The sequence below is a fragment of the Vanessa tameamea genome, chromosome 2 (genome assembly GCF_037043105.1).
Source record: "Vanessa tameamea isolate UH-Manoa-2023 chromosome 2, ilVanTame1 primary haplotype, whole genome shotgun sequence".
In the NCBI taxonomy this organism is placed as follows: domain Eukaryota; kingdom Metazoa; phylum Arthropoda; class Insecta; order Lepidoptera; family Nymphalidae; genus Vanessa; species Vanessa tameamea.
Window position 1 is genome coordinate 7,431,719 of NC_087310.1, and position 25,801 is coordinate 7,457,519.

General features: G+C 31.6%; 1 protein-coding gene and 2 non-coding genes across 6 annotated transcripts in view; all 3 read right to left on the reverse strand.

Annotated features, from left to right (window-relative positions):
* Positions 1-1,453: 1,453 nt before the first annotated feature.
* The window catches only part of LOC113401417 (galanin receptor type 3), a 60,341-nt gene continuing 35,993 nt past the window's right edge, over positions 1,454-25,801 (reverse strand). For 2 of the 4 annotated variants that reach the window (XM_064220973.1, XM_064220967.1), the window contains 4 exons: positions 4,596-4,720; positions 2,911-3,086; positions 2,598-2,739; positions 1,454-2,288 (listed from right to left, as the gene is read on the reverse strand). In XM_064220973.1, coding sequence (XP_064077043.1) covers positions 1,609-2,288; positions 2,598-2,739; positions 2,911-3,086; positions 4,596-4,701 — 1,104 coding nt within the window. In that variant the 5' untranslated portion in view covers positions 4,702-4,720 and the 3' untranslated portion in view covers positions 1,454-1,608. The remainder of the gene's footprint in view (positions 2,289-2,597; positions 2,740-2,910; positions 3,087-4,595; positions 4,721-25,801) is intronic. The other 2 variants (XM_064220971.1, XM_064220970.1) reach the window with 1 other exon arrangement.
* Positions 7,773-7,844, reverse strand: Trnah-gug (transfer RNA histidin (anticodon GUG)). Its single transcript has one exon. It is a non-coding gene; the product is annotated as a tRNA-His (tRNA).
* On the reverse strand, positions 25,712-25,783 carry Trnah-gug (transfer RNA histidin (anticodon GUG)). The gene has a single exon. It is a non-coding gene; the product is annotated as a tRNA-His (tRNA).

The following is a 25,801-nucleotide window of genomic DNA, read 5'->3' on the forward strand; positions in this document are numbered from 1 at the left end:
TTTACCTTAAGCTTAAGATTTTCCCTACTGTCCCAGTTAAAAACACTAAATATTTCAAGGAGGTATAACTTGCGACAGTTGAAGTCAAAGTTAAAAAGCTTCAGAGGTGTTCTCTCTGATATAAATATTCCGCAAAATTGTATTTTAAAAGGATTTTTTCAATATAAACTCTAAAATGGTAACTTCTTTTTTCCGTTTGTATGTTTTGAATGATTTGATTTTTTTAAAGGTAACTTTTAAAGATACAATGTTTGTGAATAGGATATTTTGAATTTAATCTAGATTTGTATGATATTAGATTTTCAATGCAGCATTTTATTTTCTAGACCATGATGCCATTAACATTTTTTATTGGTAGTAGAAACATAATTTATACTAGGAAGTAAACTTCCATTCATTCCAGTCGCTCTATTGTCAACCAATTTTATTAAGTAAAGTAAATTGTATGGGCATTGTTTAAATATCTTGAGAAGGAATAAAATGATTTTCTTAGATTACAAAACTGTAAAAGTAACTTTACAAGTACATCTTCCTGTATTACAAACTGTTCGCAGTTTTAAGTGGAGAAAAGGGACCCTCGAACCTAAATCTCGTATTACGAACTTTCCTTCGGTAATTGATCTCGGTAGAGTTGGAGACTATCATGTTCGTTACCATGACGTAAAAATAAATTTATATACCAAAATTCTGATCAATCCGAGGTATAGGCTAAACGGAACGTAAAGTAGGTACACCCCTTTATCTAAAAGTTATGATATTTTTGGAGTGTGTAATTTTTGTATCCGTAAATATATATGTAAGTTTTCACATATATGAAGAGTACGACATACCCTACCCTCTTTAGTACACCTGAAAAATTAATTGTATTTATTTTTAAATTCACGGGTATTTTTCGTATCGAAAATATTAAGAGGTCATAAATACATATATATGTGAAATGTACTTTACATTTATTGTGATAAGGTTTGTTTTCATAGCGTGTTAAATATTTTTGATTTTATAAGCAACCAAAGTAGCTTATAAAACACGGGTGCTTTATTTATTACCATTTTAATGACGATTAGAAAGAAGTCACATATTTGATGACGTTCATGCTCCGATATACTCACTATAAATTTCTCTATCTTTTAGGTAAACATAATTGTTCCTTTATATGTATATAACGCTGTCTATATGTACATAACATTATTAAATATATATTGCGAAGGTTCAGTAATTATTATTATTATTTTTCATTTATATCATAACGATTTTTTTGAGCCCGGAATATAAATTGCACGAATGGCCCTCCTCTGCAGAACAAAAATCGTATAAATCATATTGTATCTTGCAATGAAAAGAAATATTTACGCATAAATGAGACTCAGATATGTGAGTTTAAACAATTTTGTAGGATAATTACAAGCCATTAACCTTTTATACCTTTATTCAGTAGGACAATAAAACAAATATAACTGTTTCACACACTTTATTGCTTGACGGATATTATTCACAATAAAATCTCAAACAACGTTTGTAACGACGAAAACGAGACGCACTTGCGTAGACTATACGAGGCACTGAGAGACAGGAATCACAGATCGAGACAGCTTAGAAGATAGATGGACATCAATATAAGAAGCTAGAGGGAGGAGGACGTGGCGACGGAGCCGGGCGAGCGAGACGAGGATGAAACGCGCCCAGCGCGGCCTCGTTCGTCGATGAAGGTCTCTCCTCACGAACCCTCAACTGAGGAATACGCCATGCAGCACAAGCGGCTGTCAGCGCATGTCTGTTCAACAACCAGTACGCTGCTGCATTCAGAGCTGAGTGCGCATGACCAAGCAGCAGCGCGTACTGTGTCAATATTATTGGAACGTTTAACCCAAATGCGCTGCATATGATAATAGCCGCATGTGGACACCAACAAGCGGCGAATATTGCGGCGATGCCAATCAAAACGTTGCCAAGACGTCTCCTTGATCTTAGTGTTGACGTTGCTGGCTGTGGGCCAAGGAGGCTCGGCTGAAGTTTCTTGGCTCTGACATCACCAACATCAACTGCGTCACGGCGTTCTCTAGCCCCGACACCGGCAACAATGATCACGTGAGTTGGTCGTCGTATTAGTGGAACTGGTAGTGGCAGTTCACCGTGAGCAGCTCTTGCCGTCAGAGATAGAGCTGTGAGTTTGACTCGAACACTCCAGTGGCATCGAGTGACAGCAGCGACTGGCATGCAGTAGGTGACTATAGCGTGTGCAGCGGCCAGTGGCGGACATGATAAGCATGTGGCTATCACTGTGACAGCTCCTGTAAAAGGACGTTAATTAAGGACATAGTTTTTATAATTTGGCAAAACAATATTGTTCTTCTTACATATATACTCGTATTTATGGGTAGGCAGTAAAAATTTTTAGTAGGATTTTAAAGATAGTCTACCGTCAAACAGCAATATTTAGTATTGCTGTATTCCGGCTTGACATAAGGTTTTAAGGCTTTGCTATGCTAGGGATGTTTATCTGTAACTTATTTTATCCAATTAACAATACATTACATACAGCAACCACTTTATTATCAATTCTATATTAATTTAAAAAAGAAACTTTGCAATTTTCATACCAAGCAATAGAGCCGTGGTCCATACAACTCCAACAGCTAAGAACGGTTTCGCACACAGAGAGCCGCGTCTGCGCCGCACCGCACTGCATCGGTCTGCTGCTATTGCTACTAGCGACAGTGTACTTGCGGCTACTGGTAATGACTGCAAAGATAATTGTAGAAATAAACAAAATATTTTAATATAAAAAATATATTCGTGTTTGAAAATAAATACCTTTTTATAATACTATATATTATTTTACTAATAGAAGAAAGGCTTTAGGTATTGAAGATTCTCAATTAAATAATGTTACACGCAATATAATAGATCTACCTCAATGTAATGTGTGACATGGCAAGGTAAATGGTGTATTCTCGCTGCTCTGGTGGCAGCAAGTGGCGCACTGGCAGCGCACACAAGAAGATCAGCAGCACACGCGCTGAGGAGCTGAGGTGTTCGCAGCCGGGAAGCACCGTTGGATGCAAGGGCGGCCATAAGACTAACATTACCTGAAATATTATTTAATAATAAACTACTCATGTATTTACAATTTGAAAAAATCCTTTTTAAATCAGGCAAATATAATAAGAGAAAAGTTTTATTTGTTTTTTTTTTGTGCATTAATGCAAGAGCCATGAATTGGATTAACTAAGAACTTTCATAAAGTACTAACTGATTAACCGTACACATAAAAAACAAAACTGAGTTTTTTCAATATTTGTGAAGTTTGATATTAAGAGATTTATTACCTCATATGTTTTGGATAATGTAATCGAAACATATGAATGGGACATATGTTTTCTGTAGATATTTGGAGTTCTACAAATCCTATTTACTAAGTTTTCGGTAGTCTAGTGTAGTTTTGGTAGCGTTTGTCTGTTATGTGCTTGCAATTTTCTCCTTCTGCTGACACAACAACTGTTGTTTTTGGTGAACGTTGTCAAAACTTGTACAGTAATAATTATCTAACGCTATTTTTTATGAGAGGTTGATTATATAGTATATAGATACTTGAGGCATATCTACTTTCCACTAATTATTTGAGAGGCCAAAACTTATTGTCATATTTTCATTAGATAATAAAAAATATATAATTTTTAAATGAAACAATAAACTAAACGATAAATGATTTTTAAAATAAATGGTCCTTTGAGTAAATTTCGACTGATCATAAATATTAACTAACATAGTAAAAAGTTTAACTAAATTAGTAAAAGACTTAGAATTCCGAGCCGGCATAACAAGAAATTAGACTCAGCATCTGCAGTTTTATAAAACATTTTCAACGGAAATTAAGTGTAAACCCGTTAACTCCGGACTACTTCTGGCCTTTTCTCTACTGAAAGACCTTTTACTATTAACCCAACCCGGGATTCGAAACCAAGCCCTCATGATCAGGGTATCCACATTAGTAAGCTACTAGACCATGTAGCATGTTTGGAGTGGCACAATATAGCCAATTGACGAAAAAAATGAAGAAAATAGCACATTATCTAAAATATCAACTAATAAACTCGACGTATTCTGTGTAATATTATTTTTATGGCAGTTTCGCGTCGGTTAGCTGTTGTTGCTGCCATTTGTGGCGCCATGAAATTACCGAAAGGAGTCTGTTGAATCGTTTTATGAACTTGGTTAATATGTTCATATTATGTACACGAAATTTTATTTTACTAAATGTAAGCTATTTTTTTAATGTATTTTTTCGTAATATTCTGAAAATTATCGTAAAGATACTTTAAAATTCAGAATTTGTTGAAATTATTTATCCAAATTTTTTGTTTGTTAGTATTATAAAGTATATTTTTTGCTTATTTATTTTCGTACTTCATATTAATTCATGATGATGTGATGATCTGCTCGTATGTATTTATATATGGATACATTATTTTATCATCATAATTGCTACTACTATCATGATAAAATAATGTATGAATGAACTAGATTATTAATAAAACGATAAATGAACAAAGCTAAATAATTTTAAGTTTTATTCTAATTATATATAATTTTCATACCAATAATACCAATGATAGAGACAAGGACGTAGAGTGTAAGGAGTACTGCTATATGCGCCTGCGCACGCGACGCTCCAACGCCCTCCTCTGTGACGTTACCGTACATCCCGCTGCATCACTGACTACTGAAAGAAATTAAAATATGTATTGTAGGTACGTCAAATGTAATTTGTTTATTTTTCCATCTCATATAACAAACGGACATATCTATAGAACAACAAACAACTCCAATCGAGTGTTTTTCGATTCGAAGTTTATACAGATCGGGATTTTATAATAAGTATGATTTTCGTTTGGCAGAGTGTTTACTACAATTCTGACGTGTGTTGTGTGTCAGTGACCAAAACCTTAATTGTACATGCGCTTGGAGGCATCGCGTGTCTTATCTGTCTTATTTCAGACATCTCTTGAGGAGAATGATAGTCGGAATGAGCTTGCTTTACCGTATGCACTAACGAGGAGAGGGGAGATGACTCTCTGACTCACTTATCACGTGCTCTTCCCAGTCAGAAACAGAGCGAGGTACGTAATCCTGTGTCCTATCCTGATGTATTGTCTAAGAATCCCACATAATTAATCCCGTTAACAGAGGCCCAGAAGTATTCATGGTGGTTATATGTATAAATATGAAAAAAAAACAATATTAATATAAATTGCCTCGAGTATATAATCTTTGTAAAATTCTGTCCAAAAACCGGTGCTTTAATTATGTTAAAGAGTCTGGGTAATTTTACAGTATCAAGCGCACATTTAATAGCGCTTATTCTTATTAAATTGGACAACTTATAAATTACGTGTTCTTAAAATAAATTCTGGTTAACAGAATTTATTACAGAGAAGTGTCTAACGTTTGGAGCACCAGCCTGTTCGTGTGGGATTAAATTTATTTGAAGACTTATAAATTTATACAACTGATGAATGATTCATAATAATAAAACGAAGAAGTAGATCGAATTGAGAATCTAAAATTTTAAACAAAAAGAAAATCAAAAATATAATGTACTAGATTTTTCAATATACAACTCAAAAGTAATTGATATATTTTTAAGTCTCCGTTCAAGTAATTTTAACTCTAACTTTACAAATACAATTAGGACGAAACTCTAGTGCAAAATGAAGCATCCTGAACATTGTATTTTGACCTTTATTACAATGAAATAAGGTCCTTAAATGTAATCTGGCCACAACGTCCGAATAAAAAATAAAAAGCTCTACAACCCATTACGACGATAGTCGACGAGTCTAGACGCTGTTATTAAGTTCCACAACTTGCAAGCACTTTGTCCCTTTATTTCCTTCTAATTTTCAAGTAACAGACTTTTGATTTTAGTTTTATTGATTTCAAAATGTTGTCAAGCAGACCACCTGTAAGGTAAGATATAAAACCGATTACTGCTTATATATATCGCAAGGTTATTGTCAAATTCGTGACAATGTTAGGTATATTATTACGACTGAAATAAAATAATTTTACTCGTTACATTATTATTTCTTCGAATTTTGTAAATCACCTCAACTTTATAAATAACATAGTGTTCAGTTCATTTTCTTTTCAATTGTATTTTCACTGGAAATCCAAGTAAAGTTGAACAAATGATGAAGCTTAATCAGCGCAACGGCTTAAATATTATGTCTCAACGCCTCAGTATCATTATATATAATATATATAAGTTCAAATTTTGATTCACTCTTACTACAAGCTTATTTAGAGAGAAAATAGTAGAATTACAATACCTTATACGATAGGCATACCCAAAAAATATTTAAAAAAATAAAATTAAAAGCTGGAATTTTTGGTTGAAGCATTAATGTTAAGGATCGGACTTCCATTAAAAGACGCCATGTCCAGCAGTCGACGAATACGGGCTAATGATGATGAAACAGCAAGAATTACTGGAATACTTGCTTTTGAAATTTCACACATACGAATATTTTGACAGTATTGTATTGTATACAGTCCAACAACGATAATATTTCTATGTACCTATGTCAAATATGAACTTAATGTTTACAATCGTATAAAATAGCTTTAACGAACCTTATATTCTTGCTTATTATATATCTTATAAAAAAATGATTTCTAACTTCTGTATTTATAAGAATAATTTATATTATTCACTTGTATGTATATGTATACAAATTCAAATTAAAAATAGCTTCGATGCAAATCATGACCGCGTAGGACGATGACAAGAACGCTAGCACTCCTTCAATAATATGATGACAAGAACGCTTCCTCGTTTAATCGCTATTGCGATTCTCTGAGCGAAAAATGAACCAGCCTTCCTGTTCCAGTGGACGCAATAAGAGATCTGTTTATATAGAAAAGTTTTTTCAATACCAGTCCAAGGTCCAAGTGTAAAAGGAAATGATAGATATATGTTAATGAAAAAGCGTAACTTTGTACGGACTATTTACTTTTTGAACCATCCAAGTCTTTCAAAGGCTTTTAAGAATGTCGTATTATTTACCTTTTACCTTTAACATTTGAAAATTTATACTAGATATATTAATAACAGTATCTAAAACGGGATATTTACCATGTTTTTTATTTTTATTTGGTGGAGCTCGATATTTCGACATTATCTACGAATGTCTTGTTCACGAGATCAATATCCCGTTTTAGATACTGTTAGTAATAAAAATAACCATGTTAATTTAAAAATCTTATATAGATATATTAATATTTAAAATGCAATTAATAGCAAACAGCTTATAAACCTCTTTTGAAATAATTAATAGGGGTAACAACCGGTGGGTTTTGGGACAGGGATTAGCAGTTAATTGTATCTCGGCGAAGTGAAGATAAGTGGCCCATCGAATCTAAGCTTAAGACTTCCGATGCTAAGAGGATGGCGCTGCTTCAATTTAGAAATGATTATCTTTTTATGTTGAGTCATCGCACAAATTTATATAAAAAAGTGAATCTAGATATCAACACATATAAATAAAAGACAGAGCAGTTCAGTAACTCTTTCTTCTCAGTGTACCAACCGCTGTTTGTCTATTATTTTTTCCTTACCTTCAAATATATAAATATATTTATCACCGAATATATTTTGATGATAAGAGTAGAAGAAAAAATGTTCGAAAATTTTAAATAACACTTACAGCATTGAAATTTGAAAAAATTTAAATTGTAAAAAAAATATGAGCTCCACCGTAACAGCTATTCGCTGCCGTGACCAGGATTCGAACCTGGGTTACTACGGCCACAACGTAGGGTCCTAACCACTAGACGATCACGGCTATCGGAGCGGATACTTTAAGTGTTAAAATTTACCAAGTGATATAAATGTAACAATATAAACGTAATAAATTAAATGGCATTAATTTCATATGAAAGTATACTCACATAGACGCTGCTTTAAATCGACCGGGTAACATTGCGTATAATCGTGATAAAATGAAGTGTTAGTTTAGTTATACAAAGCGGTTTTATAAAAAGGCTTTTTGATTCAGTCGAGTTTTAATTGGAGCACTTTCTCCTCGCCACAGCGGATTACAGTAATGGCCAATCTTAACAATGTCGAAAGTGCTACTAAGTTGGTCGTGAATTTTGATATCGGGTATCCAGTAATTATATTAGATTTATTACTTTAGTTATAAGATTGAAATTTGTTAAATTTGAAATAATAGTAAAATTTTGAGTACAGCTTAAATGCAAATGGGACATAATTAATTTATTCGTGTCAAACTTAGATATAGATAATGGAGCAATCCACAGCAGCAGTAGTCGAAACTGTTATGCACGATTATTATTTCAGGTCTAATAATAATAAAGTTGTCCTGACAGAATTTAAAGAAATATTAGCTACCTTCCTTTACACTCATCATAGTTAAATCAAACACGCTAGAATGCGTAATGCGTAGAACGGTAATGGATCGTCGTACATTCCGGTGCATGTAAATATAACTCAGCCACCTTCGTAACTCCGAGCTGATACTCATGTATATCTTAAGGAAGCGGAGAGATTGCGGAGTGGATGCGTATATGAAAACGATCCCACAACCTTTGCAATACTTATCGAGAATGGCCATCACAGTGGCTAAAATTTATAAGAATGACAGTTATTCTGGATTTAACCGAAAAAAATGGTATTGTGGTAGTAATGTCTTTGTGATTTCTACGAGTGACACAGTCATCCTATATATATAAAAGCGAAATACCACTCAATGATTAATCACGAAATCTCAGAAACTATAACACCTACTAACTTGAAATTTGGCGGGTAGCTTTATAGGGTAAAGATATCCGCTAAGAATAGATTTTACGAAACTCCACCCCTAAAGGACTAAAACGGTGGTTGGAAGTTTGTGTGTTATAAATTTCGCGCGGGTATAGCCGCAGGTTTAGCTAGTTCTCTGATTTTAACATAGGTATATAATCCTATATACATTACATCGATATTGCGCTATCAATAATAGAAATTAAGTTATTGTGTTCCTTGCAATCACAAGGTATTTACCTTGACTACCTCTAATATAAACTAATACATATATGTTTATATTTGTTTTATGAGCGGAGTGAAACGACCACTCGTGTGTGGGTCAAGTGATTACCAGCGCCCATGGGCATTTGCAAACCCAAACTGCCAATATTTTGTCAGCCTTTGAGGTATCGAACAAAATTTACCCTTCAAACTGAAACAATACTTTGTTATCCAGGCGGGCTTGTACAAAGCACTATCATTTGTAGGTATACAGTTTACGGTACAACTAAGCCACGTAACTTTGAATAAAAAAGGATATCAACATATTTCATAAAAAAATATAGTTGTAATATATGAAGGTTTTTAATAAATTTAAATTAATATTTCTTTTCATACCAATTTTTTTTATGTAATAGGTAGGCGAACGTGCCAATGGGCCACCTGATGGTAAGTGGTCACCTTCGCCCATAGACATTGACGCTGTAAGAAGTAATAACCATTCCCTACATTACACCAATGCGCCACCAACCTTGGGAGCTAAGATGTTATGTTCCTTGTGCCTATAGTTCTATTACTGGCTCACTCACCCTTCAAACCGGAACACAACAATACTAAGTATTGCTGTTTGTCAGTGGAATATCTCATGAGTGAGTGGTTGAAAATACACAAATTATTGTTTGTTACCAATTGTAATTTATATTTTCAAATTGAATTTTAAATGTGTATACTTTTTATTTTATTAATTACACATTAAATTCAAACACTATATATAGGAAGACGACATATAACGACAAAAAATAACATTGACTTAAAAAACCTACACAAACTTTTAAATTTACGAGACATTTAATCTTTTGACAGTATTGTTAAAAATATATTATGGTACACTTTTAAACCTTTTAAGTCATTATCAAATTTAAAAGCGATAAACTAATTAAGGAGCTACGAAGTTATATTTAACGTTTCTTATTAACATATTTTTTTTAATTTCATTTACATAAATTGAGAGTAAAATATTTACGGAAATGCTATTACCTTTTTGTAAATTTATTTTTCGTAAACAGTACCAGACAATTTAGTAGCAGCTCGTAAAGCCCACGGCTGGGAACATGATTTTTCTCTTCTTATGTAAAGTAAGCTTTAAATCTATACTGATTTAAACTTACTGTACATTCCACCACTGTAAATTAGTTGAAGGATACGTTGATAAATTTTTCAGAATTGCAATAAATCCCAAGACAAGTACTTAATAGTATTATAATTTTTATAAAACGTTTTTTTGCATAATTAGTTCCTCGCCAGAGCAATATAATATATAAATGCTAACATTCTGTTATTATTAATAAAAATCCTTCAATGAATCGTTACAAATTTAAATATTCATAAAAGTTTATGTAACGGAATACTGTATATAAATTTAAGACGATCCAGCAGAAAATTTCGAACGATATAAAAAATATAATTTTTCATCGAAAATTATATTATTTTTCTAACAATCCCATTATACAAAACAATTTGTATAATGGAATACCACTTCTTACAAATGGTAACACTTTTGGGGAAACTTTAACAATGTTTCTGCGGGCTTGTGAAACATTTGTGAACATAAATCCAGTATTTTTTACAATAAACATTTAAATGAGATTGAAGCGTTAGCTTCCTTATGTACAGTATTTTATTAGCAGCCCGGAGTCTTGAAGGTCCCTCCCGTGCCTCAGAAAGTATACAATGCCGTTGGACTCTTTCCAGGCGTGTCAGATTAGCCATCTCATCGGATTATGACAGTGATGAAATAGAGAGTGCACCTGTGTTTGTGCACGTATTTATGTACAATAATATGCCCTGCGAAGTTTGCTGGTCTCCCTCTCTCGCTAACCTCTAGGAGATTCGCCGCCGTGGCCGAAATTGGCCAGGACGACATAATTGTATAATAACAGAAAAACAGACAATTACAATCAATCACTTATCGATCTTGTGATCATGATTGACAAGTTACTTTATTTAATGTATTAAAATAATATAATTCTTTATTTATTTGTGTAGTAGTACGAGTGCTAAATTATCCTCTTGGAATTAAATAAAAGGCTTTCTATATGTTGATCAGAGTATATTTTGTTAATAATGAAAAAACAAGCTTGTAAAAAAATCGTAGCTTTGTAAAATCTGCAAAGACTATGCTAGGTTCGTTTTTAATCGATCCAAAAAAAATATGAATTCGGTTGTATTTTTTTATGATTTCTACCTTTATTGTTTCTTTATGATTTTTTTTTCGGAGGGTATACTTTACCCTTGGAAAACCTTTACCCTCGGTAATTGGTCCCATGTAAATTTAAAGAAAAAATTGAAAGTTAAAATTTTATATTATTAGTAGGAGGTTGAATTAGTAAAAATGTACAATAAACAAACTTTATACTTACTGTTGTGTTTCACAATTGGTTAATATTAAAGAGAAACTATTTTTAGTAAAATTAATTAACATCTGAGTGTTTTTAATTTAAATACGTTTAAATAGTTACAAATATCGAAGATTTTTTCCATCAAATTCCAATGTTAAATGTAACGTGGTACATTTAACATTGGAATTTGATGTGCGTTCAGTTTTTTAAAAATAAAACTTCCCTCAATTTTATTTGCATTTAATTGTATCAATGCATTTTTTTTCAAAACTCACATATGTATTGTTTTATTTTAGTCCATATGATAGTTTGTATTGTATGAATTCATCCATGCTCGACTATGATTGTAGAACTATTTCCTTCTAGCCAACGTAGTGTTATAAATTTTAGAGAATGATTTTATTGTGGAAATAAACTTTTTTTCTTTGGAATTACAATATTAAAAAATTGTATCAATAATTTTAATTGTAAAATGACGAAATGTTAAAAAATATCCAATAAACTAAGTAAGTTAAAAAGGTGTTAAGTTAAACTGTCACATTAAAAAAAAACATTCCTCAAAACAGCATTAGTATCATAAAAGTGTTTATAAAATTATTAATATAATTTATTAAATGAATTATAACAAAACGAACGAGAAAAAGCGAGATCATATGAAATGAATTGAATTGATAAGACAAATGAGACACGAAAAGTGAAGATAATATTTTTGGGCTTAAAAAGTGATGAGAATTTAATGTAAATGTTAAAAATATGAAACTCAAAAAAACCGCCAAAAATATAAGTATATAAAATAATACTAACTTAAGATCATACTTGATTATTATACTACAAACTTATACTAGTGATCATTAAATTAGAATAAATTAATGGATAAATAAACTTGTAATTCCGTCTTAAATACAGTCTTTATAATTGTGAATAAAGATTCATTAACAATTCGGGTAACAGTGCGGCCTTCGTTGTAGTTCCCTGCGACCCTATCCCGCACCGAACCCTCGTAACGTAACCTGGATAAGCGGAATACAAGGTCAATGAACAAAATTTTACCCGGGGAAAAGCGCCTTTGGAATTATCAATTAGATTAAGGATTGCCTGTCTTAAAAAAATCTTCGTCTTAAAAATACAATCTACTTACTCGTATTTGCAATAATAAATCTGAGTTATCTGAGGTATTTTAAATATATATTACTATAACTTTATTTGCCGTGGTTAATAGTGTCGAAGTTCAAATTCTTTTATTATAGTATTATCTTCACGTTGTAAATAGTTGCGTATAAGGCAGGCATACAAGAGCAAGCACACTAGTGAGAAGTATAACCTTACAGCAAAATATAATAGTGAACATAAGGGAGGCACTCCGATACCACGGGTTACCTTTCTATGTCAGGAGGTTAATGGAGGAATACCTCTAGGACCGGGTGGTTCTCTGGGCGAGGGCAATTGGCATATTGTCCAGCATCAGCATGCTGGGTTTCACAGGGGTAGGTTCTCGCCATATAATATAGGACGTCAGCTAAGACTGACTTCTGCGAGCTTCTTTTTAAGTATGGCAATGGTCTCCTTCTACGAGAGTGGCGTGGAACGAGTTAGGAGAGTGCACACACGTTCCTTTGAAAATACTGGGGAGGAATCGTCGGCGCTATGCGCACCTTCTCCACTCTTCGTAAGCATTGCTGGGAGGAGGGGTTTCTCTGTATCTCGGAAACTTAAGGAGTGGAGGACTGCATAGGCAGGCCAACTGTCAGGGCGGCGTGTTACTATGCGCAAAAGATCCCGTGAGGATCCCGAAAAGACAGAGTGACTACCGCTGGTTCTTTAGTGGGCATTCCGGCGCAGTCGGTTCCGGTGATACCCATCCTTCCCTTTCTCATGATGTTTTCCTTCACCTCCGAGCACGAGATAAAGTATAAGCATAAATTAAGCACATCGAAATTCAGTAGTGCTTTGTCTAGGCTAGTCTTGGAAACGCAATCATCAGTTAAGATACACACTTTCCAACCACTTTTGATTTGAATCTTGGCTTTTGATTATATGGCCTAAAAAAATAATAAGTCTTCCAATTATATCAATGGAGCCAATACGATTAGATGTAATATCAAATCAATCTCTCCTCTAGGTCCTTTCAAAAAACAATTTTGGGTATATTCATCTATGCTATTTAAAAAAATATCCTAGTCTTATTAAGAATGAGAAAAAAATTGAATGGAGAATCGAAGCTATTGTAATGAAATCAGTTGGTATAAGGAGTATATTTAAATGAAAATAATATCAGCTTTTATTACAGATAAAATATCCAATATATTATTAGTGACTTCACGTTAACTTCAATAACTTAAGCTTATCAAAAAATAACACTATATACCAATATAGTGTTCTATAGTATAGTGTGTTATCAAACAATAGAAATATTTTTAATTTGGATTATCATTCTGGAAAAGATGAAACAACCAATCGAGGAGGCATAAAAATACATGAAAGAATAATGTTTTATTGGCAATATTTCAGCCAACAACAGTACAAAATTATAAGCGTGCCGAATTTGAAATTTCTAGAAAAGGGTCACAAAGGGCTCGGTCAACAGACGCTGCTAAAGTTTTATTGCGGTTTCCTGCTTTGCATTTTTCTTAGTAAATATACCTAATCGTATAAGAAACCCAAACAAGTATCAATGAATATATAATTTTGTCGTGGTGTGTTTACAAAAAAAATATAACATCGAACAGGTCGATTGGCTAAACGTACGTTTACGTGGAAGAAAGTACGTTTTTTTTGTATTTGTACTCATCCTTCAATTACTAATAAACGAATTTATTTACTAATGTTACATGTACATAAAGAACGTGATTGCGTCTGTCTTTTCATAATAGCGTTATAGCTATGTCGGCACTTCCAAAATTCTCCTTATTATCGGATTGTTTGCATGAGTCAGTGAAACAATGCTAACGTATACGAAACAGAATATTCGCTAATGAAATACCCGTAATTGAAACAAATGTTGCTTGTTATTTTCATAACGACTAAGAACATTCCATATTTACTCGTAATATGTACATATGTATCTTTGTTTATAGTTAAAATTATAGAAATTATAGAGAAAATTACAGGTTTATTTTTAAAAAGTGAAGTCGCTTGTATGGCAGTACGTTTGATATGGATATGAAGGCTGTCGTAAAAGTTTTGTAAAAATCATCGATTATGGTTGTAAATAACATACGTCTTAAAATTTTTGAAAAGTATCCGAATGGCATTTCAGTCATTGTAATTGGATTTATGAAATGTGAGAAATTTCTGATATTATTTTTAAAATAATATATTAATGTTTTTATTCTATTAGACAACTAGATGACAATCGATATTGATAATCAAATTCTACAATATGGGTATATTGCGAAACTTGATTATCGTTATCGATTTTACCCCTAGACAATGTACGTATACACTAAGATGTATATTAATAATTCTCTCTGGCTGGATTTCAGGCAAGCTGCTGCTTTAATCTCAAAGACCAGTCAACTGCGCAGAACATAATGAACGAATGAATTTATTATATTACAGTTCACAAGCAACCACAAATGCACTCTCTTTAACCCTGCAATCTCATAATCCGATGGAATGGCAATCCGACACGAACGGTGGGAGATCAAGCGCTAAACAACGATTATATTTGTTTACATTGCTAATTTGCTTGCTAAGTTCTGGTTACTACTAATAATTTATAAAGAGAAATAGGTGATAACCTATACGAGATTAGAACCCAGAAACTGGGCTCAAATCAATAACGCATAAGTTAGTTAGGAGAGATTTAGGCCATTAGTTACTATTCAAACATTATACCGATAATTACGCTGGCTCAATTACCACCGCACAGAAATACGCCAACATACCGCGTTACAATTACAAAGCGTTTGTGTTGTCGTGTCTAGATTTCAAACTGAGGAAAGTTACTGCTGAATTTCTCGGCAATAACTACATTACAATCTAGTAATATCTTCGCCATTATTTGCGGTGTTACACGTCTAAAATGTTAAATGATTTTAACATCATCATTATAAAAAGTGAATTTTATTTTGTATGGTTGCTTACACATATACTGACTATAACAACACATCCAAGGGACACGTATTTATAGATTCCGTGTTTGGTGGTATATTGACGATGTTGAAAGTGGATTAGACTAAATTCAGTGTCAGAGTCTATGGGCGAAGGACCACTTACCATTAGCTGGTACATTAGTTTCTTTGTCTTTGACGTACGGCCTAATACCTGTCAAGATTACTATGACAATAATATTTCATATACGCTCACGATCTTATGGAAATGTTATAATAAAAGTTAAATGTTATCCCACTACCTCAATGTAAAAAGTTGTATTTTTGATCTTCTCTCAAATTGCAGCTGTAAATAATTGAAATAAACACGTATGTACAAAAAACATTAAGTTTAAATTAAAATGTAATTTAACGGCAATATTGTCCAAGGCTAATATTCTGACCACGCACCGCTGACTTTTCAAATTTAGTACGTTTTTGAAGTTTAATTTCAACTTCCGAGCATTTCCGCGCGGTCGCCCTCGTGGAGACAGTGCTTTTGTTACGTGATTATTTCTGTACTGGCTATATAATTTAACTAAAAGTTAACAATTTTTAGTAATAAAATTCATTTTTCATGTTCGTTTAACTCTAATATGTTACTTCTGTAACTTCTGAATGACCGGTTCAGGTCATATTCACAAGTTTTATTTATTTTATCATGATAGTTCAAACTTCAAAGACAAAGTCAAAGTTTACGTGGACAAAAAATAGTTTGCTAGCGATATAGAATGCTTGATAGAATTATGATGATTATACATATATACCTTATGAAGCATCGCCATTTTCAGTGGCAAAGATATGAAGGTTACTGTTAATACTGTTAATTAATTAATATAATACTGTAATTTAATAAAGTTTAGTATTTATATTTTTATATTTAATCACATGATATTATTGCTTACGCAAAGAGTTTTGTAGCTGTTTTTCCTTGTCATCACAAATTTTATACGAATCAAACGCCACTGTCAGTGCTGTACCGTTCTCTCCCGTTAAACCGTTACTCGAATTCTCCGGCAGTTAACTATCAGAACATTTGTTCTGATATACTCGTAGTAAAAAGCTATGAGTCGTCGAATAAACATCTTCAAGATTTTGTTAGCGTAACTCTTAAAAGTCTTGAGCAAATATTTTACTCGTTCTGGTCCTGATAACATACCCAATACGAATCTATCTTTAAATTCTTCTTCACAAAGTTAATAAATACACAATAAGTAATTAAACTCGTACCCGTCCATTTAATTAAATTTATTATATAATTCTCCCGATGTCTTCTAAATCTTTATCTAAAATAAATCATCTATAAATAGATGATTAATTTTAGTCGTCGCCAACGATTGAATATTGCGATCAAAGGTTGATAAAATACCAACATCAGCAACCGCCATTTTTAATTAGAGAAGCGCAGGAAACTCGTCGGAACATTAAAATTTTATTAAAACGAAGATTATTATATCAATTTATTTATTTTTTAATATATATACTTATACAGAAAATTAATTTCAGATCAAAGACATAACATATTTACAGAACATTCAATTAACTATAATTTGAATAATTTTAAATAATGTTGGTTGACAGTGAGATAGAGAGAGAGTCAGTGACCCGATTAATACATAGGATTATAATAATATAAACGAGATAATTTTACCGATTAATAGACTATAATTGTTTGCCAATGTATAACATAATTATACCTAACAAAAAATATTGTACTTAAGTCAATTTTATATTTATACAAAATTATACTTTATTTTAAGTTTAAGATAAAAATATATCATTTCTAATGTTATTCTAATATATATCTATTTCATGAAATAACAAAAAAAAAAGAAACTATTAAATCAACTGACGCACCACCCTCACTAGAAATAATTGTCATAACCATCCGTAATCCAGTCAGTTCGTGTCCACGACAGGTCTCGAAACGTCCAACAAAATAAATAAGTGAAGATCGTGTCTAAAACCTCACAATTACATATATAGATTATAATAGTTAAAATTCATCGTGAAAATTTGAAGTGGAGAATAACGCAAAAGATTAATATAAAATCATTGATCCATATTATTTATGAAGAGAACTAAAATCTAATTAATCTTGTTAATTTTTTTTACTGTTTTCTCTGATCTATCATAAAATCTATATGTAATGTTTTATATACTTAAATATAATACGATATATATTTAAATATTTCAAGCACCTGAAAAAAATAGTAATGTTACTTTTTAATGCTATTACTAAAACTCGTGTCAACCTCTGTAATGTAACTCGTAGTGATTATAAGAATCGAAAAAATCTGAGTCAGATTAAATTTTTTTGTAAAACAAATAGGTTTTATTATAAAATGTACTCTCAAACTATAGATTAAATGTAGATTACTAGACACGAAGTCAGCCTGAGCCCGTTACCTTAAGCGAAAAGTATAACGTAGCATTTTAAAATTTGTATTGTCATAAATAATATTATATAAAATATATTTCCTTATTTCTTTAGAACTTCACTTTCACTCGACTAAGGCAAAAATAAATTGCCTCGCGATAAGGAGCTTAGTTCATCACGTTGCTATACAGTGGATTTAGTGCTTAGATACTTTGCTCAGATTTTTTCAGACACGTACGAGTTTTGTGACCTTCCGTAATACTTATAAGAAGGTCTATATTTTCGCGTTCTATATGTCAAATATTTTATCAACACAAATAATACCTTAGAAGAATGATGTCTTTATAACAACGTTTTATGACAACGAACGAACAACGAACGATAATTATTTTATTATTGATCGAAATAATACTGCAGAGCATCTGAATTATTGGTTTTTATCACAAACACAAAGTATGGGCACTGAAGGCATTTGGAGATGCGTCGAGAAATAATATGGTTATTTGAATAAAAAATTAAAACTATATATAGGAGTCTAGTTATATATAGTTACTCAGCGTATTTACTAGATCAAAGTTATCCCGAAAACAAGAGTTGTTTTTTTAACCAAAACTGATTATTTTTTTTTAAATATATTAAAAAAAATGCAGATAAAAGTAAACAGTCAGTAAATGTCTCACTGCTATGCCTTCTTTCAATTTAAAGAGGTTTAAAGCTTGCCACTTTGCCTCAATTCGAGTTAACGGCTGTGTCACAAGTGTGGCTGATTTTAGTCCGATAGTGATGATGATGATATGATGAAGCACAAATAAATATATAAACACAAATTAGTGCAAAATTCAACGCCGCTTGCTCGCTTGTATGCTGACATAAAAACGTTTTACGAAATTCTATTTAAGTCACTATATTTTGCCTCGACGATTTAGTGATTAGTTTAGTTTGTAAGGCTGAAGATCCGGATATTTATAAACAATTCATAACATTCCGTAGTTAGGAATTTGGTAGTTGGTACTTGTAGTATCTATGTGTGGTACTTGTACCATCGGATTATGAGAGAGAGTTTAAGGTGCAAGTGCAGCAGGTAGTCTACATGTGTGAAATGTTCTTAAAATGTATTACGACAAGGTTCTCTTTCATATTGTGTGGTATATTTTTTAATAATCCAAACCAAAAAAAAAATTCTTAACTGTATCCATAATCCCAGCGAAGTCAAGCGCATTTAAGCGACTAATACGAATATACTTGTATTGTGTGTGTCGATACAATAAATAAGTCTATAATCCAATGAAAACAAATGAAAGCCGTAATACAATTTAGTTTCAAGCCATCAATTACCGTAACGTACTGGCATGCACTGCCACATTGTTATCGTTTCGATAGAATCAATAACTTCACACGGTCTAACAATGTTGACTGAATAATATTTTTTCACTTTACGACTACGATACGTCGTGACGATTAATAGTGGAATGTAATATTAAAAACGTAAAAATAATAAGACGAAAAAAATTATTACATAGACGATTTATAATTATTTGATGTCTAATAATATAAGAGACGGTCTAATATTAAAACTAAGCAATGGTTCGTACGACTTTTACGTAAGAATCCATATTATTGTTTATTTATTTATTTGTTAATGATTAACAATTAATATTAAAGTTTAATATTAAATAACAATATACTTATAACATTTACTTTAGCCTAGTTGTACTGACAAAAAGTAATTTCAAAATTATTTTTTAATAAATATGTTCTTTCTAATAGTATTGCAATGAGCACAAAACATGTAGGAACATATTTACATATACTCAAGCATTTCACAGCATTCTTATTCATAATAATATGTTAGTAATTCATTTAATTTAGGAATGTTGTAAATAAACGCTGAATCTCGTAAAATATATTTTTTTAATTTAAATGATTGCTGATTTATTTATTTAATTGCCTTTGTAAAAGTGTACTGGTACCTTATGGTAGCTGGTTTGACTTAAAACTAAGTCTATAAGAACTCAAGCTGGAGCACTTCTTTCCGGTTTCTAATACTGATTGGTTTTATGTCGTAGTCTGTATTTAGATTCGATTGTTCGTTTTTATATTAATTGATATGTGTAAAGATTTTTTTTTTTCTATCATATTTATTGTTTTCTCGTGTTCAGATAGGAAAGAAGAGGCTGAACTTACATTTGAATACATAGTATCCATATACTACTTTCATTAACTCAGAGGTGACATTAATTTTATTTAAATTTGCAATGTTTTTCTTTTGTTAATATTTGAATTCAATTCTGTAATAAAAACTTAGCTTTGTAATTTTGCTGAAATTCTTGAAATATGCTAACACAAAATAAAATAGCATATTTTAATAATAACTTGGGTATGATTTTTGTACATTGGCTAGAGAAAAGATATGATTCTAGTTAAAAAAAAAATCCTGACTGTATGTGAATGTCTGATCTGCCCTGCGTATTCAATTTCAGATATGAGTAAATGAGCAAGAAAACACATAACAAAATACAGATACCCAGGACCAGCAAAAAAATAATATAGCCTAAACAAACGAGAATGAAGATTGAAATATAAGAGCAGAAGTCTATATTATTGGCGATTGTACTAAAAATTAAAATAGTTAAAATGTCGTTTGATATAAAGTGCACTACCATACTGTTCTACTCACCATTGTACCACACCGATTCTCAGTCGTGACATTATTCCGCCCTCATTCTATTATAACGCGACCTGACGAGAAAATTGGGAATCGAAAATCCCTTCAGGCTCCAACTACTGTGCTTTTGTGTAACGTCAATTGAACCATTAAAAATACGAAACTTTAGTGTTTTTAAATAACTTTTGACATATAGAAAATATTATATAACAAAAATGCGATTAGCATTATCTATTACGTATAAACTTTAAATTTATTATCTATTGCATTTAAAATTATATAAAAAATGTTAGCAAATACGTTTTTTATTAAGTCACCTTTCTTAATATAAATAATTTATCACACAAAACGTGGGCCTATTGCTCAATTAATTAAATTGTTACATATAGTACAAGCTCCAGAGAAGAAAATTGGCAGCATTTTTTTTTATAAATATTATCCTTATAATTAAGATTTAGGCGATAAAAATTAATATTTTTTATTATTTTTTAATGCTACGGCCACGATGAATATTTGCAAAGGACGAGTTAGCAAAAAAGGATATATTACAGAAAGCACGTGTACTAATTAAAAACAGCGAACTCATTTATACAAGCTTTTATTAAGTTTTGCTTGGCCAGGTGTGGTTAATCGAATCTCCAAGTTAAATTTGGCCCACTTCCCCTTATCCTACGGATCTGCAATTTTGTATGTTGGTTCAGTTCCGAGGACCTGATACTAAACCCAAGTTTGGCTGCAGTCAAAGGAACTCTTCAACAGAGTTTAAGAGTATTAATCAAGTTTGTATTCATATTTTATAATGACAGCCTGTTTTAGCTATCTATTTTAAAATAGTTTAGGGCTATCAATATTGGTTGCGTTTACAAAAATTGGAATTTGTGCTAATGATCGTTGAACAGTTCCCAGTTTCGTTGGCGGAAGCCAATATTGAGTACGTTAACTATGTCTCAACACAAGATATAACTAAAAAAATATTTATTTTTAGTATTTGTAGTTAGCTAGTACTTCCCAACTATTTATATAAAAAAAAATCGAGGGGAAGATGTCGCTCTCATAATCTATTATCGCGAAAAGATTTATATCTTATAAATTGTATAATGTAACAAAATAATGGGTTTTCTTTAATTCCAAATCTTATTTTCTACATTTAACAAGATTTAAATAATAGCTTTGTGTAATATCTTTCGTATCGCTTTCCTGTAATCTGAGTAATTTCAAGATAAGGGTCCCCTTTTGTAACAGTCAGTAGGGAAAGCGAAATGTTTGATTTGACCAATGGGCGCACGCTGTGCTAGAGTTGGCTATCAGATGGTACTATCCCATTTTCTGATAGATTATAATGGTAATATTGCTTATTACCAAGGAGAGATGTTAGATGTTAGTGTTAATGTTAATGTCATCATATGTGACCACGGTACGATTCGATCTTAATTTTATTATATTTATTTCCCTTATTATCATAGTGTAAAGAGAAGGTATTGCTGAAAATATATCAAGCGAAAAACCAACGAATTAATTTACTATTAACTATTAATTATACTACTAATTATTTTAATAATTACAATTTAAGTAAGTAAAATCCTCTTATTAATTATACACTCAAGTCGAAATTAGAACCGAAAATCTGGGATCTGTAGCATTATAATCTAGGAACTAAAGTGAAGCAGACTGATGTTTGAAATATATAAAAATATACTTTTGAGAGCTAGTCAGATTTTTAATGAAAGATGGGTTTTCTGGTTCTGATGTGAATTTCAAAAGTATGAAAAATTTTATAAACGTGAAATCGAAATAAATAAGCGAATGTTTGCAAAAAGATATAAAGTTTTGAAATTACGTTCGCACGTGTATTTTGAAGTGTATATTTTTATGCATTTCATTTAAACAACACTGGTGATTTTTTATTACTTTTGTTTAAAAAATATAGAAATTAATTTTTGTTTTCATTTTTTTTTTAATTTGAAACTATCGTACACCATTTGGTTATAAATAAATGATGTAATTTTTTTTTGTATCGTTATTATGACAATCGTTCGTCAATACAAATCGCATTCGCTTTGCTTGGACACAGGGGAATACAGTCCATCGTGATTTAAACGTAAATTATCTGCTTAATGCTATGCGATGGAGCCCAAGAAGGTGACGTATGATGGCATCATTAGGTAATAAAACCGGCTGAAGTATTTTAAGATAAGCAAACCAGATAAGCAGACCCATTAGGTCTATCAATTGAACTTACCAATACGTCTAACTCATAACTTTTTCACACCGCACATAAAATCGTCTAAATCTAGTAAAGCTTCGACTGAGAAGGCTCAGTGGATGGTATGAGTATGGGCCTTGCATTTACGTAAGTAAATTTAGCTAGTTTGCTTTGAGTAGGACTTGTTGCTAACTGATTGCGGCAAGCATCCGCTACGAAGTTCGAAAGTTTCAATACTTGCGTTCAATCAATGTGAATGAAAATAACACACGGGTGTTTGATTTTTTATTAAATCAGCCAAAATTATAAAACAATTATAAACCAGTAACTGTCCTATAGCTAGGCTAACAACTAATGTCATAATTTTCAGGATAAAGCTAAGAATTTATTCCAACATTTTGATCCTCATACTTGTGGTGCATTTACAAATTGAAAAGACAGTTTATTTTATAAAATGGCTTCCATGATAAAGCGTCTGAAAGACGGACTTAAATCGCACAAGTCTACCTACAGGGAACTTCTAGGAATCTAATAACAACAGTAATTAAGGCTTCGTGTGCATCGCCGCAGCCACACCGGCGTCGGTCCGTTACTTTATATTATATGAATAAAATATATGGGTGTATTTTTCATAACGAACCGTTTTATTTGATAAACCTCGTAGAGTTCTTGTTTTCCTTTAAATATCAGACTTCTAGTTTACGTTCGTGATTGGGTCACCGAACTTAATACAATTCATCAAAGTATTTTTTGTTTAATCGATTCGAAGAAGATACGAGAGAGTGATCCTACAAGAGTTGCGTTTTTAAAACCAATAAAAACATTTATGTATATAAATATTATATAAATTTAGGTCTTGAATTGAAAAAATTAAAAATAATAAAAAGAAAACAAATAACATACCAAGGACATCCAACTTAAAATCAAAAATCAAAATCAAAATATACTTTAATCAAGTAGGCTTTTACAAGCACTTTCGAATCGTCATTTAACGAACTATATTAAGTGAAGCTACCACCGGTTCGGAATGTAGATTCTACCATGAAGAACCGGCAAGAAACTCAATAGTTACTCTTTTTCAACATTTAAAAATACAGTCATGTTAGTTAAATACAATGATATATGTATGTAATATATCCTGCCTGTAAGTCAACAAGTATTAGAAATTAAAAACTAATTCATAATAATTAAAAAAATCATAAATTTAAATACATAGACATAGACATAATGTAATATAAAATAGTTATATTGATAGTTAATAATTATGTAAAAGACTTAAAAATATGTATGGCTACATCAGGCTTGATGATTTTCACGCTTCGTTTAGGTATTAATGTTATTTTGATATGAAACATAAATTATTTCTGTTTGTCACTGTTTATATCAAAATTGACAATATTTTGTGGATACACATAACTGACGTTATAAACGTGAAAGTAACTCTGCTGTTATCTCTTCACGCTTAAACTGCTGAAGCGATTTAGATGAAGTTTTGTATGTTGATTGTTTGAGTTTCGGGGAAGTATTAACTTTCCTCTTTTTGTTTCACCCCGCGGGGGCCTGAAAGTTTGGACGCTTTTATGTTATATACATTTCGCGGGGTTAAAGCGCGGGTTCAGCTAGTTTATTACAAATATATTATGATCGTGTCATAAGCATTTAAACTTTGTTAAAAATATCCCGAATGAAGTGTCAGGGTTTGAAATTGTAAACAGTCCGTACAGTTATTTTTTTTTTAATTTTTTGATAAAAGATAAATTTTAAAATATTATTATTAAAAATAGCTATTGTACAAATCATGAATGCACAGAATACTACCAGCATTTCCTCGTTGAATTGCAATTCCGATTCTCTCGGCGAAAAATGAACCAGCCCTGTCACCGGTGAAGCAACGAGGGCTGTTATGTCTTTTAAAAATGTTGTTGCATTTTTTTTTTAATATGTTCTACTGTCATACGAGTGAGGCTCAAAAAACTTCTACATTTTTGCGTGACTTAATGGTACAAAACATTTAACATCGAATTTGTAAAAAAAACCTACGAATTTATGTACGCTGTTAATTAAAAAGAAAATTCTACGCCGATTAATATTCAGGAGGCTTTCGTTTTGTTTCAATTACCCCCGGAAAGAGTTAACCATTAAAAATTGTACCATGTCCCTTTGAAAATTTCGTTTTTTGTATGCAATTAAAATCCGTATCTTTAGAATTATTTAGTCGTGTACTCCTTGCGAGAGCATGTAGGATGGTTTATTTAATTAGAATCCAATTCGTGAGTCAATCAAGACGAGAGATTATCGCCGTAAGCCACTAATTAAGTCGAGCTGACTGTTATTGATACAAAACAAGATTAAACATCGTTCTATATCTATGTGACGATGAATTTGAATATAGATATAAAAAAATATATTTTAAATATGGAATTTAGATAATTTCCTCGTCAAAATTGGATTATTTGATGGGCTATTTGCAAAATTAAAGAAAAAGCAGCATTAGATAATAATAGCTAACGACTAAATGCTATTATGATTGCGTAAAATGAGAATGAAGCTGATAAATATATTCTTTTGAATTTTTATCGTAAAAATAGAGTTTTAGGTTAATTACGTTATAATGATTCCATTGATTTTGCAAATGATAATTTTTCAAAAGTGAATGATGAACTCTTCATTTTCATATTTATAATTATGATAATTAATAAAAATGGTCAATATTGGCAACATACACTGATTTTAACATTATTCTTTTTTCACATTTTTACAATTTGTTATCAAACTATTACAAACAACATTTACGAATAGTTCACGATATAACACTAAAAATAAAATAAAATATAATGCATACTGATTTAAAACTAAATCCAAACTTTTTCACTATTTAATTTATATATGTATAAGGAATAAAAAAAGGAGGTTAAAAAATATAAAGCACCGCCGTAACAGCTATTCGCTGCCGTGACCAGGATTCGAACCTGGGTTACTACGGCCACAACGTAGGGTCCTAACCACTAGACGATCACGGCTATCGGAGCTGGTGAATG